Source organism: Monodelphis domestica, chromosome 6 (assembly GCF_027887165.1).
Source record: "Monodelphis domestica isolate mMonDom1 chromosome 6, mMonDom1.pri, whole genome shotgun sequence".
NCBI lineage: Eukaryota > Metazoa > Chordata > Mammalia > Didelphimorphia > Didelphidae > Monodelphis > Monodelphis domestica.
In genome coordinates this window covers 98,472,043-98,487,510 of record NC_077232.1, presented here as the reverse complement: position 1 = coordinate 98,487,510, position 15,468 = coordinate 98,472,043, and the positions used below count along the sequence as shown (strand labels likewise).

At 35.4% G+C, this 15,468-nt stretch overlaps 1 protein-coding gene across 3 annotated transcripts in view; it reads right to left on the bottom strand.

The window, feature by feature from the left end:
• Positions 1-7,498: 7,498 nt before the first annotated feature.
• Positions 7,499-15,468, bottom strand: part of BST1 (bone marrow stromal cell antigen 1) — a 37,530-nt gene continuing 29,560 nt past the window's right edge. For 2 of the 3 annotated variants that reach the window (XM_007496703.3, XM_001369700.4), the window contains exons 9-10: positions 11,458-11,517; positions 7,499-9,579 (exon numbers count right to left, since the gene is read on the bottom strand). In XM_007496703.3, coding sequence (XP_007496765.2) covers positions 9,459-9,579; positions 11,458-11,517 — 181 coding nt within the window. In that variant the 3' untranslated portion in view covers positions 7,499-9,458. The remainder of the gene's footprint in view (positions 9,580-11,457; positions 11,518-15,468) is intronic. The other variant, XM_007496704.3, reaches the window with a different exon arrangement.

Genomic DNA, 15,468 nt, shown 5'->3' with positions numbered 1-15,468 from the left:
CTATTATATTTCTTTCCTAAGATGATCAAGAGAAATGGAAAAGAAACTATAGGCTCTAAACTATTTATACCAGCTCTGTTTGTGGCAAGGAACTAGAAATTAAAGGTATGCCCATCAATTGAGGAATGACTAAACAAGTTTTGGCATATGATTGTGACGAAATACTACTGTGCTGTAAGAAATTACCAGCAGGTTAATTCTGGAAAAAAACATGGAAAGACCTACATGAAATTATGAAGCCTGAAACAAGCAGAAACAATAGAACATTGTATACAACAACAGAAATATTGTTTGAAGAATGACTTGTGTATGTCTACCATCAGAGAAAGAACTGATAAATAGAAATAAGATAGACATAGTTTATATATATATATATATATATATTTGTCAAATGATGCCTTCTCTAAGGCAGGGAGGAGAGGGAAAGAGAGAGTTAACTAGGTATTTAAATGTAACAAACAAATTCTTTTTTTTTAAAGAAAGGGTAACTTTGATCATTATAGTCCATGTTAATGTGAGATCTTTGTTTTTTTGCATTTTCTATTGGATAAATAAAAGCTGTGTATTATGAAAAAAAAATTATAGAGATAGTTTTAAGGATGATAGTTATTCATTTTATTCATTTCCTAGAAATTGGGTTGGACCAGAGAAGAATTTAGAACAATCATAACTGCTGTCAAGAGGTTAATAATGATGAGGATGACAGCTGGCTTCTATGTAGGGGCTTTAGATTATCTCATGAACTCAAGGATGATTGATGTCTACCACAGGCTTCTTTTGCCCAACTAAGTAGGGTAGGAGTGATCCTGGTGGATTTAAATGACTATATAATGATATGAAGAACAATTAAGGGAGGGTTTGAAGGGAAGAGCAAAGAGGAGTTAATAGGTAGTGATGAAAGAAAGAAAGAAAGAAAGAAAGAAAGAAAGAAAGAAAGAAAGAAAGAAAGAAAGAAAGAAAGAAAGAAGAAAGAAAGAAAGAAAGAAAGAAAGAAAGAAAGAAAGAAAGAAAGAAAGAAAGAAAGAAAGAAAGAAAGAAGAAAGAAAGAAAGAAAGAAAGAAAGAAAGAAAGAAAGAAAGAGGGAGGAAGGGAGGGAGAAGGAAGGAAGGAAGGAAGGAAGGAAGGAAGGAAGGAAGGAAGGAAGGAAGGAAGGAAGGAAGGAAGGAAGGAAGGAAGGAAGGGAGGGAGGGAGGGAGGAAAGAAGGGAGGAAGGGAGGGAAAGAAGGGAGGAAGGAAGGAAAGAAGGGAGGAAGGAAGGAAGGAAGGAAGGAAGGAAGGAAGGAAGGAAGGAAGGAAGGAAGGAAGGAAGGAAGGAAGGAAGGAAGGAAGGAAGGAAGGAAGGAAGGCAGAGTGGGGGAGGGGGAGGGAGGGTGAGGTAAGCAGGGAGGGAAAATGAGGGAGGGAAGAAAGGAGGAGTATGAATAAAACATTTTTTAAAGACAAGAAGATAAAAACTGGGCAATTTTGTTACTTTTTGTTTAATATATTAAAAAACAGAAGTTTGCAGTTTCAAAAATATTATAATTGAGTAATTTGCAGAAAAGAACAAGAGAAGAATGAGAAATGATGTCTGTTAAGCCCTGTGAGCATTGAAGGGATGTTGGAACAGTACAATGGATGGATGAGCAGATGAATAAACAAAAAATGATGCATACATGCATGAATAGCACTGGGCTATGTGAACTTATACTCACTAATCTCAGTTCTGGCTTTCAAATAAGAAAGAATGAGAGGTCACAATGGGTAAAGGTACCCACCTCACTATTTCTATTCACAGGCAGGATTATTTTGTGATGGACAGAGCAAAGTCCAGAGACCAAAAACAAAAAAAAAAAATGCTCTGACAAATGCTATGGGGTATAGAAGCAATGCCTGATGCCACCTTGTGTGAACTATGGGAAACTGCAATAAAAGCTGCAAATACTCTGCAGCTATTCTAGGACTGACTCAGTGAGGAGTTTCAGGAGGAAACTGCACTGGAAGCCCTTCTTAGTCATTGTTGTAATGAGATTCTACAAAACATGAAGCAGAAGTTCATTGGAGTATCATTAAACCACAAGAAATCTGTGGTCAGCTTGTTCTTTGTATGAACTGGAGCTTGCAAGGGAAGTTGATGTGTCAGGTAGATTTGTCCAAATTTTCTGGTTAAGGGGATACAAATCAAGAGTAAACAAAATCCCTAAAGTAAACTCACACTTTTTATGCCATAAAAACTTCTGACACAAAAAGTAACATGTGATAATAGTCAGCATAATAACAACTTATATTTATATCATACTTTAAAGCTGACAAAGTGCTTTATGTGTATTTTTTTTAAATTTAGTCCTCATAAAAGTCCCATCAAAGAAGTCTATCATTGGCTCCAATTTAAAGATAAGGAAATTGAGGCTTAAAGAAGTTGTAGCTTATCACAGGTCACACCAGTAATAATATTTAAAGATAGAACTTGAAATCTGCCTCAACTCTTGTAACCCAAATCCAGTGGAGAACTCAAGTTTCCACCTCCAATATAACAATTCTAGGTATAACTTTGCTTAAGGAGTTACACTAGAGCAGAGAAGACCTCTCCATACCCTTTAGATTCAACTAGTAGTTGTTTAGGAATCACTCCGTCTTTAGCATTCTACCAGGCATTAAGGAATCTACCAGAGTATCTAACCCTTATCTCAAAGTTGCACTGACACTGGTTTAAGCTTCATTTCTTGGTTGCTGGCTTGGAAGGAGCAAACAAAGATATAGGATGATATAAAGAGGTCAAGCGAAGGATTTTATTTTTTATTTTATTTTTGCAATCAGCAAAAATCTGTCTTCTCATCCTCCCAAGATTAAGGGCAGGCAATGGATTAGTACTAAAGAAAAATAAATCCCATTACAAACATTTAATATCAATCAAAACAAATTTCTACATTGGCCATATCTTAGAAAGTAATTTGTCACTTTCTAGATTGAGTCCTTCACCTCTACCAGTGGTTAACACATCTTATCATTAATCTTCTGGAATAATAATAAGGGAACAAAAAGGGAGGGGGTGGAAAGGGAAGTATAAGAAGGGTGGGGGGTGGAGGGCTGATAAAAGCAAACCACTGGTTTAAAAGGATATAGTGCAAGAAGAAAGGGCAGAACTAAGAGAGGATATCAAAATATTGGGGAATACAAAAGTGTTCATCATAACTCTGAACGTGAATGGGATAAACTCACTTATAAAGGGAAAGCAAATAGCAGAATGGATTAGAAACAAAAATCCTACCATGTGTTGTCTACAAGAAACACACATGAGGTAGGTAGACAATCACAGGGTAAGAATTAAAAGGTTGGAGCAAAATCTATTGGGCCTCAACTGAGAAAAAGAAGGCAGGAGTTGCAGTCATGATATCTGACAAAGCCAAGGTAAAAATAGATCTGATTAAAAGAGATAAGGAAGGTAATTACATCCTTATAAAAGGCAGTATAGACAATGAGGAAATATCAGTAATCAACATGTATGCACCAAATGGCATAGCATCCAAATTTCTAAAGGAGAAACTAGTGGAGTTGAAGGAGGAAACACATAGTATAACTATACTAGTGGGAGAACTGAACTTTCCTCTAATCTAGATTAATCAGAACAAAAAATAAATAAGAAAGAGGTAAGAGATGTGAATGAAATCTTAGAATAATTCGAATCAATAGATATACGGAGAAAAATAAATAGGGACAAAAAGGAATACACCTTCTTTTCAGCAGCACATGGTACATTCACAAAGAATGACCATGTACTAGGACATAAAAACATGGCAAACAAGTATAAAAAAGCAGAAATAATAAATGCAACGTTTTCAGATCATAATGCAATAAAAATAATAATTAGTAAGAGTACATGGAGAGCCAAACCAAAAATTAATTGGAAATTAAATAATATGATTCTCCAAAATTAGTTAGTTAGAGAACAAATCATAGAAACAATAATTTCACTGAAGAAAATGACAATGATGAGACATCCTTTCAAAATCTATGGTATACAGTCAAAGCAGTACTCAGGGGAAAATTTATAACCTTGAGTTCATATATTAACAAATTAGGGAGAGCAGAGGTCAATGAATTGGACAGGCAAATAAAAAAAAAAACTAGAAAGTGAACAAATTAAAAATCTCCAGCTGAAAACTAAATTAGAGATTCTAAAAATTAACGGAGAAATTAATAAAATTGAAAGTCAAAGAACTATTGATTTAATAAATAAGATTAGAAGCTGATACTTTGAAAAAATAGACAAAGTACTGGACAATCTAATTCAAAAAAGGAAAGAAGAAAACCAAATTAACAGTATCAAAAGTGAAAAGGGAGACCTCACCTCTAATGAAGAGGAAATTAAGTCAATCATTAAAAACTATTTTGCCCAATTATATGGCAACAAATATGGCAATCTAGGTGATATAGATGAATATTTACAAAAATATAAACTGCCTAGATTAACAGAAGAAAAAATAAAATATTTAAATAATCCCATATCAGAAAAAGAAATTGAACAAGCCATCAAAGCATCAAAGAACTCCTTAAGAAAAAAATCCCCAGGGCCTGATAGATTCACAAATGAATTCTATCAAACATGTAAAGAACAACTAATCCCAATAGTATACAAACTATTTGACATAATTTGCAAAGAAGGAGGTCTACCAAATTCCTTTTATGACACAAATATGGTACTGATTTCTGATTCCAAAGCCAGATAAGTCAAAAACAGAGAAAGAAAACTATAGACCAATCTCCTTGATAAATATAGATGCAAAAATCTTGAATAGAATACTAGCAAAAATACTCCAACAAGTGATCAAAAGTTATTCATTATGATCAGGTGGGATTTATACCAGGAATGCAAGGATGGTTCAATATTAGGAAAACCATCCACATAATTGACCATATCAATAAGCAAACCAACAAAAATCACATGATTATCTCAATAGATGCAGAAAAAGCCTTTGACAAAATACAACACTCATTCCTATTGAAAACCCTAGAAAGTGTAGGAATAGAAGGGCCTTTCCTAAAAATAATAAACAGTATATATCTAAAACCACCAGCAAACATCATCTGCAATGGGAATAAACTAGAAGCTAAGATCAGGAGGATACCCTTGTTTCACTGTAGCTGTAGCAATTAGAGAAGAAAAAGAAATTGGAGGTATTAAAATTGGCAATGAGAAGACCAAGATATCACTCTTTGCAGATGATATGATGGTCTACTTAAAGAATCTGAGAAAATCAATTAAAAAGTTAGTGGAAATAAACAACACAATATGGTACTGGCTAAGAGATAGAAAGAGGGATAAGTGGAATAGACTTGGAGTAAGTGACCTCAACAAGACAGTCTATGATAAACCCAAAGAGCCCAGCATTGGGAACAAAAATCCACTATTTGACAAAAACTGCTGGGAAAATTGGAAAACTGTATGGGAGAGAATGAGTTTGGATCAACATCTCACACCCTACACCAAGATAAACTCAGAACGGGTGAATGACTGGAATATAAAGAAGGAAACTATAAGTAAATTAGGAGAACACAGAATAGCATACTTGTCAGATCTTTGGGAATGGAAAGATATGAAGACCAAGCAAGAGTTAGGAAAAATTACAAAATGTAAAATAAATAATTTTGATTACATGAAAAAATTTTGTACAAACAAAACCAATGCAACCAAAATAAGGGAAGCAACAAATTGAGAAAAAAATATTCATAACAAAAACCTCTGACAAACATCTAATTACTCAAATTTATAAAGAGCTAAATCAATTGTACAAAAAATCAATCTATTCCCCAATTGAAAAATGGGCAAGGGACATGAAGAGGCAATTTTCAGATAAAGAAATCAAAACTACTCATAAGCACATGAAAAAGTGTTTTAAATCTCTTATAATCAGAGAAATGTAAACCAAGACAACTCTGAGGTACCACCTCACACCTAGCATATTGGTTAACATGACAGCAAAGGAAAGTGATAAATTTTGGAGGGGATGTAGCAAAGTTGGGACATTAATGTATTGCTGGTGGAGTTGTGAATTGATCCAATCATTCTGGAGGGCAACTTGGAACCATGCCCAAAGGACACTAAAAGACTGTCTGCCCTTTGATCCATCCATAGCACTGCTGGGTTTACACCTCAAAGAGATAATAAGGAAAAATACATGTATGTACAAGAATATTCATAGCTGCACTCTTTGTGGTGGCAAAAAATTGGAAAATGAGGTGATGCCCTTTGATTGATGAACAGCCGAACAAATTGTGGTATATGTTGGTGATGGAATACTATTGTGCCCAAAAGAATAATGAACTGGAAGAATTCCATGTGAACTGGAATGACCTCCAGGAATTGATGCAGAGTGAAAGGAGCTGAACCAGAAAAACATTATACACAGAGACTGGTACACTGTGGTACAATTGAATGTAATGGACTTCTCTATTACTTGAAATGCAATGATCCAGAACATTTTGGAGGGATTTATGAGAAAGAACACTAACCACATTCAGAGGAAAAACTGTGGGAGTAGAAACACAGAAGAAAAACAACTGCTTGATCACATGGGTCAATGGGGATATGATTGGGGATATAGACTCTAAATGATCATCCTAGTGCAAATATCAATAATATGGAAATAGGTTTTGATCAAGGACACATGTAAAACCCTGTGGGATTGTGCATCACCTATGGGAGGGGTTGGGCAGAGGGGAGGGAAAGAACATGATTCTTGTAACCAAGGAAAACTATTGTAAATTGATTAATTAAATAAAAATTTAAAAAATAAGTAAAAATAAAAGTAAATTTTAAAAATATGTAATGTAAAGAAAAATCTTCTGGAATCTGGTTGGTCATTATGCTGTTAAGCTTTCCTAATTCTTTCAAAGTTGTCTAAACACATTGCTATTATTATATATTGTTCTCCCAGGTCTGTCCACTTCACCTATTATCAGAGGTTTGTGGGTAGAAGAACCAGGAAGAAATGGCAGATGGGAGGATGGGAGGGGGATATTAAGGTAATTGTACACATCATACTGAGCTGGAGGAGAGGTTGAGAAAAGTAACATTCAGAGATGATTTTTTTGAGAATCCAGACTAAAGATCTGAAGGAGACCTACAAGGTGCCAACAAAGTAAGGAGGGGTATGTTAAATATTCCTTTACTTCTCCTTATTTCCATTTCTCCAACCCAGAGAAAGTAAATCTCTCTGGAAGTAGTTAATTCCAATATATCTGTGACCTATGTTCCCTTTAAATGCTTGCCTTGGAAATGATGAACTACTGGATTTCTATATGAACTGGAAAGACCTCCATGAACTGATGTGGAGTGAAATGAGCAGAACCAGGAGATCATTGTACACAGAAACTGAAACACTGTGAGGCAATCAAATGTAATTGACTTTGCTAGGAATAGCAATCAGTGATCCAGGACAATTCTGAGGAACTTATAAGAAAGAACACTATCCACATTGAGAGAAAGAACTGTAGGAGTAGAAATACAAAAGAAAACATATGATTTATCACTTGTTTATTTGGGTATAGGATTTGGTTTCAAAAGATTACTCTATTACAAAAATGAATATGGAAATAAGTATCAAGTGATAACACATGTATAACCTAGTGGAATTGCTTGTCAACTCTGGGAGGGGGGAAGGAAGAAGGCAGGGAAAGAAAATTAATCCCATAGCCATGGAAAAATATTTTAAAATAAAGTTAAAAAAATAAATGTTTGCCTTGGTTTGCAATGTTTCTAAATTGTGATAAAAACATTGTTATATTTTAATTAGAGTTCGTATATCTAGCTGAAATGATGTGGTACAGTGATCCCCCATTTTTTGTGGGAATTGCATTACAGAGACCCCCATGACAGGTAAAAATCTGGGAAATAGAGGCATTATATTTACTTTATTATTTATATATGAATATATATATATATATATATATATTTAAAGCTTTATAAACCCTTCCCACTCTACTATAAACCTTTTCTAAACTCTTATTAACCTAGTCACTGAGCCAATCAGCACCCAGGATACAGAACAGAGCTGTGGTTGGTTGCCTTTCATTCTATCAGCCAATAGTGTGCCCCAATAAGTGTAACTCTGTGATACAGAATTAGATTTTCAAAAACAAAAACAAAAACCTGTAGTGAAGCCAGGATAAGTGAATTGCAATATAGCAAGGGATGACTGTATTATTTGGGGATGTAGATTTTCTTCTCTAGAGATGAAAGACTTAGAGAGGTCTAACTGAATTGGGCTGGAAACTTGTAGTTAAAAGTTTAGAATCACTGTGGGACAAAGTGGAAAGGCTAGAATTATACTTAGCACACTTAACAAAGAACTTGAGACCAGGGCAAACTTGGTAAAATTTGAGCCTATTAAAAAAAAAAGTCACAAGAATGAGCAAGCTTGGGTTTCCATGTTGGTACTCAGATTTTGAAAAGAAATCCATGCCTCTGCAAAAAGAGAGGTAAAGGAATTCCCAAGCATGCTCAGACATGGCCTCTGGCTCAAAACATGATTGACAGCTCAGACTACCTCACTCACTGATGGCAACTGATGGCTTATATTGAACACAGAGAAGGTAGAAATTAATTCTTACTCTTTCTTTTTTTCCTTGCCAAGAATGACCTTTGAACAGAATCAAAATGGCTAGCATAGTGCTGACACCTGTGGTACATAGAGAAATAGTAAAAGCTTCTCTTGAGGAATTGAAATCACCAGATGGATACCCCAAGGTACAGAAAGAATTGTCAGATATGACAACTAAGCCAATTGGTAGTGATCTTTGAAAGCTTATGGGAAATAGGAATGCTACTGTAAGACTAGAAAAGTGGAAATGTACTAATTTTCCACAAAAAAAAATTAATGTTTACAAACTATAGACCAGTGAGTTTCACTTAGATTACTGGAGACATTTTAGAACATGTTATTAAAGAGATGGTTAGGGAACATCTAGAAATGCAAGCTGCTGTTCCAAAGAAGATTGAATGGAAAAATGATATCAATAATGAGACAATAATGGGCAGGGGTAACTGACCTCTAGTCATTTTGACAAGACAAAAGCTGTTCTTGGCTTCAAGAATAAGCCAACCAGTCTTGGGCCTACAAACATGACAAGTCTCTGTTTTTAAAAAAAATCTTTACTTAGCAAGAATATACACATATACAGCTGGGTTAAGAAATACATTTTATGCAATATGGAAATTGGAGGGAAAGGCTGACTGACTTTGTCAACCCAAAGTTTAAGAAAAATTACATATGAAAATCATTACAGTTCAATGCTAATTTTTGATACACTGTATACCAAAATAAAATAAAAATACGTACATGCTTTAGACATAAAGAGTGATATCATAAGCAAATTAGGAGAGCAAGGAAAATTTTATCTGTCATATCTATCAATGACTAAGAGAAGTGTTTAAGACCAAACAAGAGATAGAGATCACTATCATAAAACCTTTTAATTTATTAAAAAGTTAAAATTGAATTCCTGAAATTAATGCCAAAAAAAAAAAGAAAAAATGCAAGGCTGGAGCCCCATCCTCCTCCAAAAAGAAATGGGATTCTTTGTTGAGTTGACTCTGCTGCTCTGAAAATACAAAAGGAAAGAAAAAGTCACAGTTCAAATAGCATTTTCAAAAAGTCTATACTGCCTCTATCCCTAATTGCAGAGAGAGGTTGGTCAACAGGGATTCTGTTTTGAGGGATAGTCTTGGATCTTAGAACATTTAAAGCACAAGATTCTATTAACTGAGAAATCTAATGTTGCCACTAAAATACTTGTTTTTGGACTGGACTGGCTGTGTCTCTGTGAATGCCTCATACTTCAGCTGGAGGAAACAAGCAGAGTCTACCTTCAGGTTTCCCTGAAATCCATCCACCTATTGAAGTTTCTTACTTATGTGCCATTTTTTAAAAAATCCTTACCTTCCTTCTTAGAATCAGTACTGTGCATTGGTTCCAAGGCAGAAGAGTAGTAAGGGCCATGACTTGCCCAAAGCTACATAGCTAGGAAGTGTCTGAACTCAGGAACTCCAGGCTCCAGGCCTTGCTCTCTATCCACTGAGCCATTTAGCTGCCCTTATGATGAGTACTTGTATAGTATTACTTTGCTTTATATGATATATATGTTGTATAAATTAATTTCTTTTTATGGAAAACAAATACTTCTATTTAAAATAAACTTTTAGGGGAATCCTTTTGTAAAGGGAATAATTCTTTTGTGAAATGAACCCATCTTAGTAAATCTAGATGTGTATTGTCATTTTTAAGATTTTCATGGATCATTTGACAGTATCCTAGGTTTAGAATTGAAAGGGACCTCAGAGATCATCTAATCTAACCTCTGTAAAAAATTAAAATTAGATCTTAATAATAAAAATATATTTTAAGAGGTTTATTAAATGCTCATTAGAAATCAAGGAATAAAGAGGATACAAAATAAAAACCACATGCCCATGATTGGTTAGCCATTTTCAAAATCCCCACTCATCACCATCACCACTGGCTGCATTCCAAAGGAAGAGGCAGAACCTCAATGCCCACTGACTTTATCCTCTTTCTATAGGAAGTACGTAATGACAGAAAGACAATGGGCTTTCGGGATATGTAGTTCTCTTTTAGGGTAACAGATTTTCAATTATACACCTTCTAATTTGATAGATAAGGAATCTAAGGGCCAAAGATAGAAAATGACTTTGTCATGTGGGCATCATGTCTTATCTTTCCAATGAACATGCCATGAGGCCTTGGTCAAACTCTTTTCATCTTTGTTCATTCTTTCATGAGCCTGAGGAGGAAGAAGCATTATTCAAATCTCATATATACATCATAGAATTTGAGCTATAAGAGACATTTTTACACATGTAAAAACTGAGAACCAGAAACATTAACTTGCTCAAAGGTTCACAGAAGGTAAGGAGCAGAGCTGCAATTTAGGCTCAAGTCTCCAGATTCCAAATCCACCTTTAGGTCTATGGCACCACACTCGTGTGATTTTTATTGTTGTTGTTATTACTCTTAAGAAAATATAAAAAGAGTGATCAGAGACACTTCCATTTTTAAAAATATATAACAATAGCTAATGTTTATATATCAATTTAAGGTTTTAAAAACACATTGTTTCTAGTCACATATATGTGTATATATACATATAATTTAGGTTTAGGAGCATATACATATATATATATATGTATATATATATATATATATATATATACACACACACCCATAATTAAAAGTATTATTAGCCCTACTTTACAATGGAAAAAACTGAGGCTCAGAGAGTTGAAAGAACTTGCCCATCACCACATATCTAATAAATGTCAAAGGTAGAATAATTCCTACCCAGGTCTCTGACTCTTGGTCTAGAGTTCTTCTGTTCTATCATGTGAAAGTACAGTGTCATCCCTAAATTATAGCTTTCTGAGGTAGGTGTGGCACTGTTTAGGGCCAAATGATTACTTACGAAGTAAAGACACATTCAGGATGCGTGCTATAGTCCAGACATTTTAAGAGCTTCACAGGTCTGTAAGAAGCAACAATTTCAACTTTATATCAAAGCTTCTTTTTCATAATAATACAAGATAGTTCCAAAGAACTCATGATGAAAAATGTTCTCTACCTCCAGAGACAACCAAAGAACTCTAAGTTGGAAAATGTAGCATTATTTTTTCACTTTCTTCATTTTTTCTTTTTTTTTTTTGCAACAAGGATATATGTTTTGCACAATTTCATATGCATACAGTGGTGCCTTGATATATGAGCAATTTGAGATACGAGCAGTCACAATCAGGATTTTTTGCTTTATGTCAGGAGAGGATATTTGAATGACAAGCTTCTGCTCGTGGATGAGGTAATCAGTACAAGAGATTAAAGAATTGTTGAGGATTTGACACACGAGCAAAGTGAGTTAAGAGCTTGACCAGGGCACAATTTAAACTCATGTGTCAAGGTACCACTGTAATTGAGATCTTGCTTGCCTTCTCAATGGTCCATGGAATGGATGGAGAAAGAGAATTTGAAACTCAAAATTTTTAAAGCTGAATGTTTTAAATAAATAAGATTTAAAGAAAAAGAAATCAAGTTTCTATTTCTAACTTGAATGTAAGCTTCTGCTGGTTGCAACAGATACTTTTCTTTCTCAGATGTTAGTCTTTTCTGCTGACCCACAGCTTCTCGCAACTGACCACCTGGGGGCCTCAGAGAATCGCAGAAATTCAGAGCTGGAAGCCGGTCTTGGAGATCACCAAGATTTTTGTCTGAATTTTGTCTAGTCATGCCGGATGTGCCAGCTTTTGCCTGAATACTTCCAGGCACTAAGGGGATCACCATTTGACCACTAACTCGTCAGACTGCTCCTCCCATTGGAAAGATCCCAGTACCATCTCCCACTGTTTGGGATTACTACCCCTCGGAAATCGGCAGACCTCACAAACTGGGCTTCTGATTATAGTTTTGTTGATTGCCTCAATGTCAGAAAGTGATGGGGAAATTTTTCAAAATTGCAAATTAAACTTTGAAGTGTATCCTTCACACATTTGGGGAAGAAGCAGCCAAACATTTACCAGCACATCCCTGCCACTAATTCTAGTTCTGCCCTTTGAAACTACAATGAATAAATCATATCCTTCTTTCCTCTGAGAACTTCTCAAATGTCTGTGGGTCACTATCATACATATACCTTTTCTAAATCTTTTTTTTTCTGTTCTAACCAGGCTTAGGAGTTCCCCTGTGATGTGGTTTCAAGACCCTTTGCCATCCTAATAGCATTACTTAACCCTTCTCTGGCTGTGTTCCAGCTTGGCCATGCTCATGATAAGAGGTACAAGGGAGGAGAGGATCCATTTAATCCTGGTTTACTCCACTGGAACCTCCTCTACCCTTTATCTTTCTGTTGCCAACTAGTGCATTTTCAGGGTCTTCTTCTCCTGAAGAGGATGGGGAAGGAGAGCTCTCAGAGCCTTAGCAGGATAGGATGTGGAATACTTTATTTTAGTTTATTTTTTTAAGGACTGACTTATTTATTTTAGTCTATCAAGTTAAGGAAAAAATAACTTGTCCTTAAAATGAACATATTTCTCATTTATTGCTGCTTTTCTCATCACTAAGGCTTTAGGAGGAAATCATAATAATAGCTGGAATTTCTTTAAATGCCTTTTTTTCTGTCTTAGTACCAGTTTTAAGACAGAAGGGCAGAGAGATCTAGGCAATTGGGGTTAATTGACTTGCCCGGGGTCACATGACAAGGAAGTATCTAAGGTCAGATTGAACCCAGGATCGCTAGGTCTATCACTCTAGCACTGTGCTATCTAGCTGCTCCATACCTAGAATTTCTATAGCACTCTCAAAAGGCTTGTAAAATGCTTTACAAATAGCAGTTTGGAGGAAAACAGCACCTTAAAGAATTAGTAATAATAATAATAATAATAATAGCTAACATATCCTACTTTCAAATTTGCCAAGCACTTTCATGATAAGTATTTATTAAGCTGATACTTTGTGCCACTGTGGATATAAAGACAGCATGATACAGTCTTTATCCTCAGGGAATATACATTTTATTGAGGGAAAGTAATATGCACACAGCTAGGTGGCCCAATGGATAGGGAATGAAACTTGGATTCAGGAAGATCTGAGTTCAAATCCTGCCTCAGACACTTACTAGCTATTTGACACTAGGTAAGTACCTTAACTGTTACTTGCCTCAGTTTCCTCATCTATAAAATGAGGATAATTATAGCACCCATCATCACAGGGTTGCTGTGAGGTTAAAAATGATTTAACGTATGTCAAACATATAGCATTCAAGCACTAAATAAATGTTAGACATTATCATTATTATATACAAGTACATATACAGAAAAACATGCAAAATAATTTCTGAATAAAGGACAGCAGTTTCTTAAAAACAGAACAAGGATTCCAGAGCATATGATGGAAGGATGGGATAGGGACACGAACAAGCATGAGAGTGCAAGGAAATGTGATTATGAAAATAGAGCTTGGGTCTGGCTTGTCTTAAAACTTGGAAGGGCAGAGATTGTTATACCCTTCTTAGCAGCAAAAGTAATATTGCCTTGATTATCACCCCAAGAAAGATGTGAAAAGAGTGGTGGGGGTACAGGTACCAGAGTCTGGTTTTTAATTCCACCTAAAAGCCAATACAGTATCTTTTTTGATCCTTGCAAGGTGGGTCTCCTGTGAAAGTGTCGTTTTCGTTGTTCTTCAGTCATATCCAACTCTTCAGGACCCCATTGGCAAAGATCCTGGAGGGGTTTGCTATTTCCTTCTCCAGATCATTTTACAGATGAGAAAACTGAGGCAAACAGTTGAGTGACTTGATTAGGGTCACACAGCTAGAAAGTATCGAGGCTACATTTGAACTCGGGAAGATAAGTCTTCCTGACTCTAGCTAGAACATTCTATCCACTGCACCATCTAGCTGCCCCTAGGTGAGAGATGTATTGTTTTTATCCCCATTTTACAGAAGAAGAAACCTGACCCTTAGAGACATTAATCACACAACTATTTGCAAAAAGACCAAAAAGTCCAGGTCTTCCTCAGCTACTCTTTCTGTAGATCAACAATCAGGATCTATCTACCCATCAGTGTCCCAAAGAGTCATTTAACTTCCAAAAATTTGGTAGATAAAAGAGCTCAGGAATTTGAATCAGATGCTTACATTTGAATTGTGGCTCTGCTAATTGCTACCTTTGTTATTCTAGGCAAGTTACTTCCTTTTTCTGAGACTTGAAGGCATTGGATTAGATCAAGGGATCTTAAACTTTTTGGACATGGGCCCCTTTGTTAGTCTAATGAAATCTATGAATAGGTTTTTAAATATATATAATAAAATACATGGAATTACAAAGGAATTAAATATGTTGAATTATTATTATATTGAAAAAATGTTTTAAAAGTCACAGACCCAAAGCTACAGGAACCCCTGTATTAAATGATCTTTGAGGTCTCTTGAATATTTAAATGCCATGATCCATTTTTATGATGGAGAACCTGCTGTGTACTGTCCTCTGTTACGGGAATACAAAGAAAAATCTTGTAAAACACTTTTGATTATATCAAGGAATTCCTTGATCTGACACACATTAAATTATTAAATGCAAAACTAATTGAAATGGTTTAGAAAAGGAGAAAAGGCTGGCTTAAATTGCTCAAGAGAAGATTTCATGGCAGTAAAAAAATAAAAGGCTGTGAGATTATTATCACCAGTTTTTTTTTTCAGTCATCTTACTATTCATAACCCCATTTGGGGTTTTCTTTGCAAAAATACTGGAATAGCCTGCTATTTCCTTCTCTTTCTCATTTTACAGGTGAGGAAACTTAGGCAGACAAGATAACATGATTTGCCCAGACTCACAGCTAGTAAGTGTCTGAGGCTGGATTTGAACTCAGGTCTTCCTGACTCCAGGGTTGGTACTCTATTCACTGCACCACCAAGCTGCCCTCCATCACTATT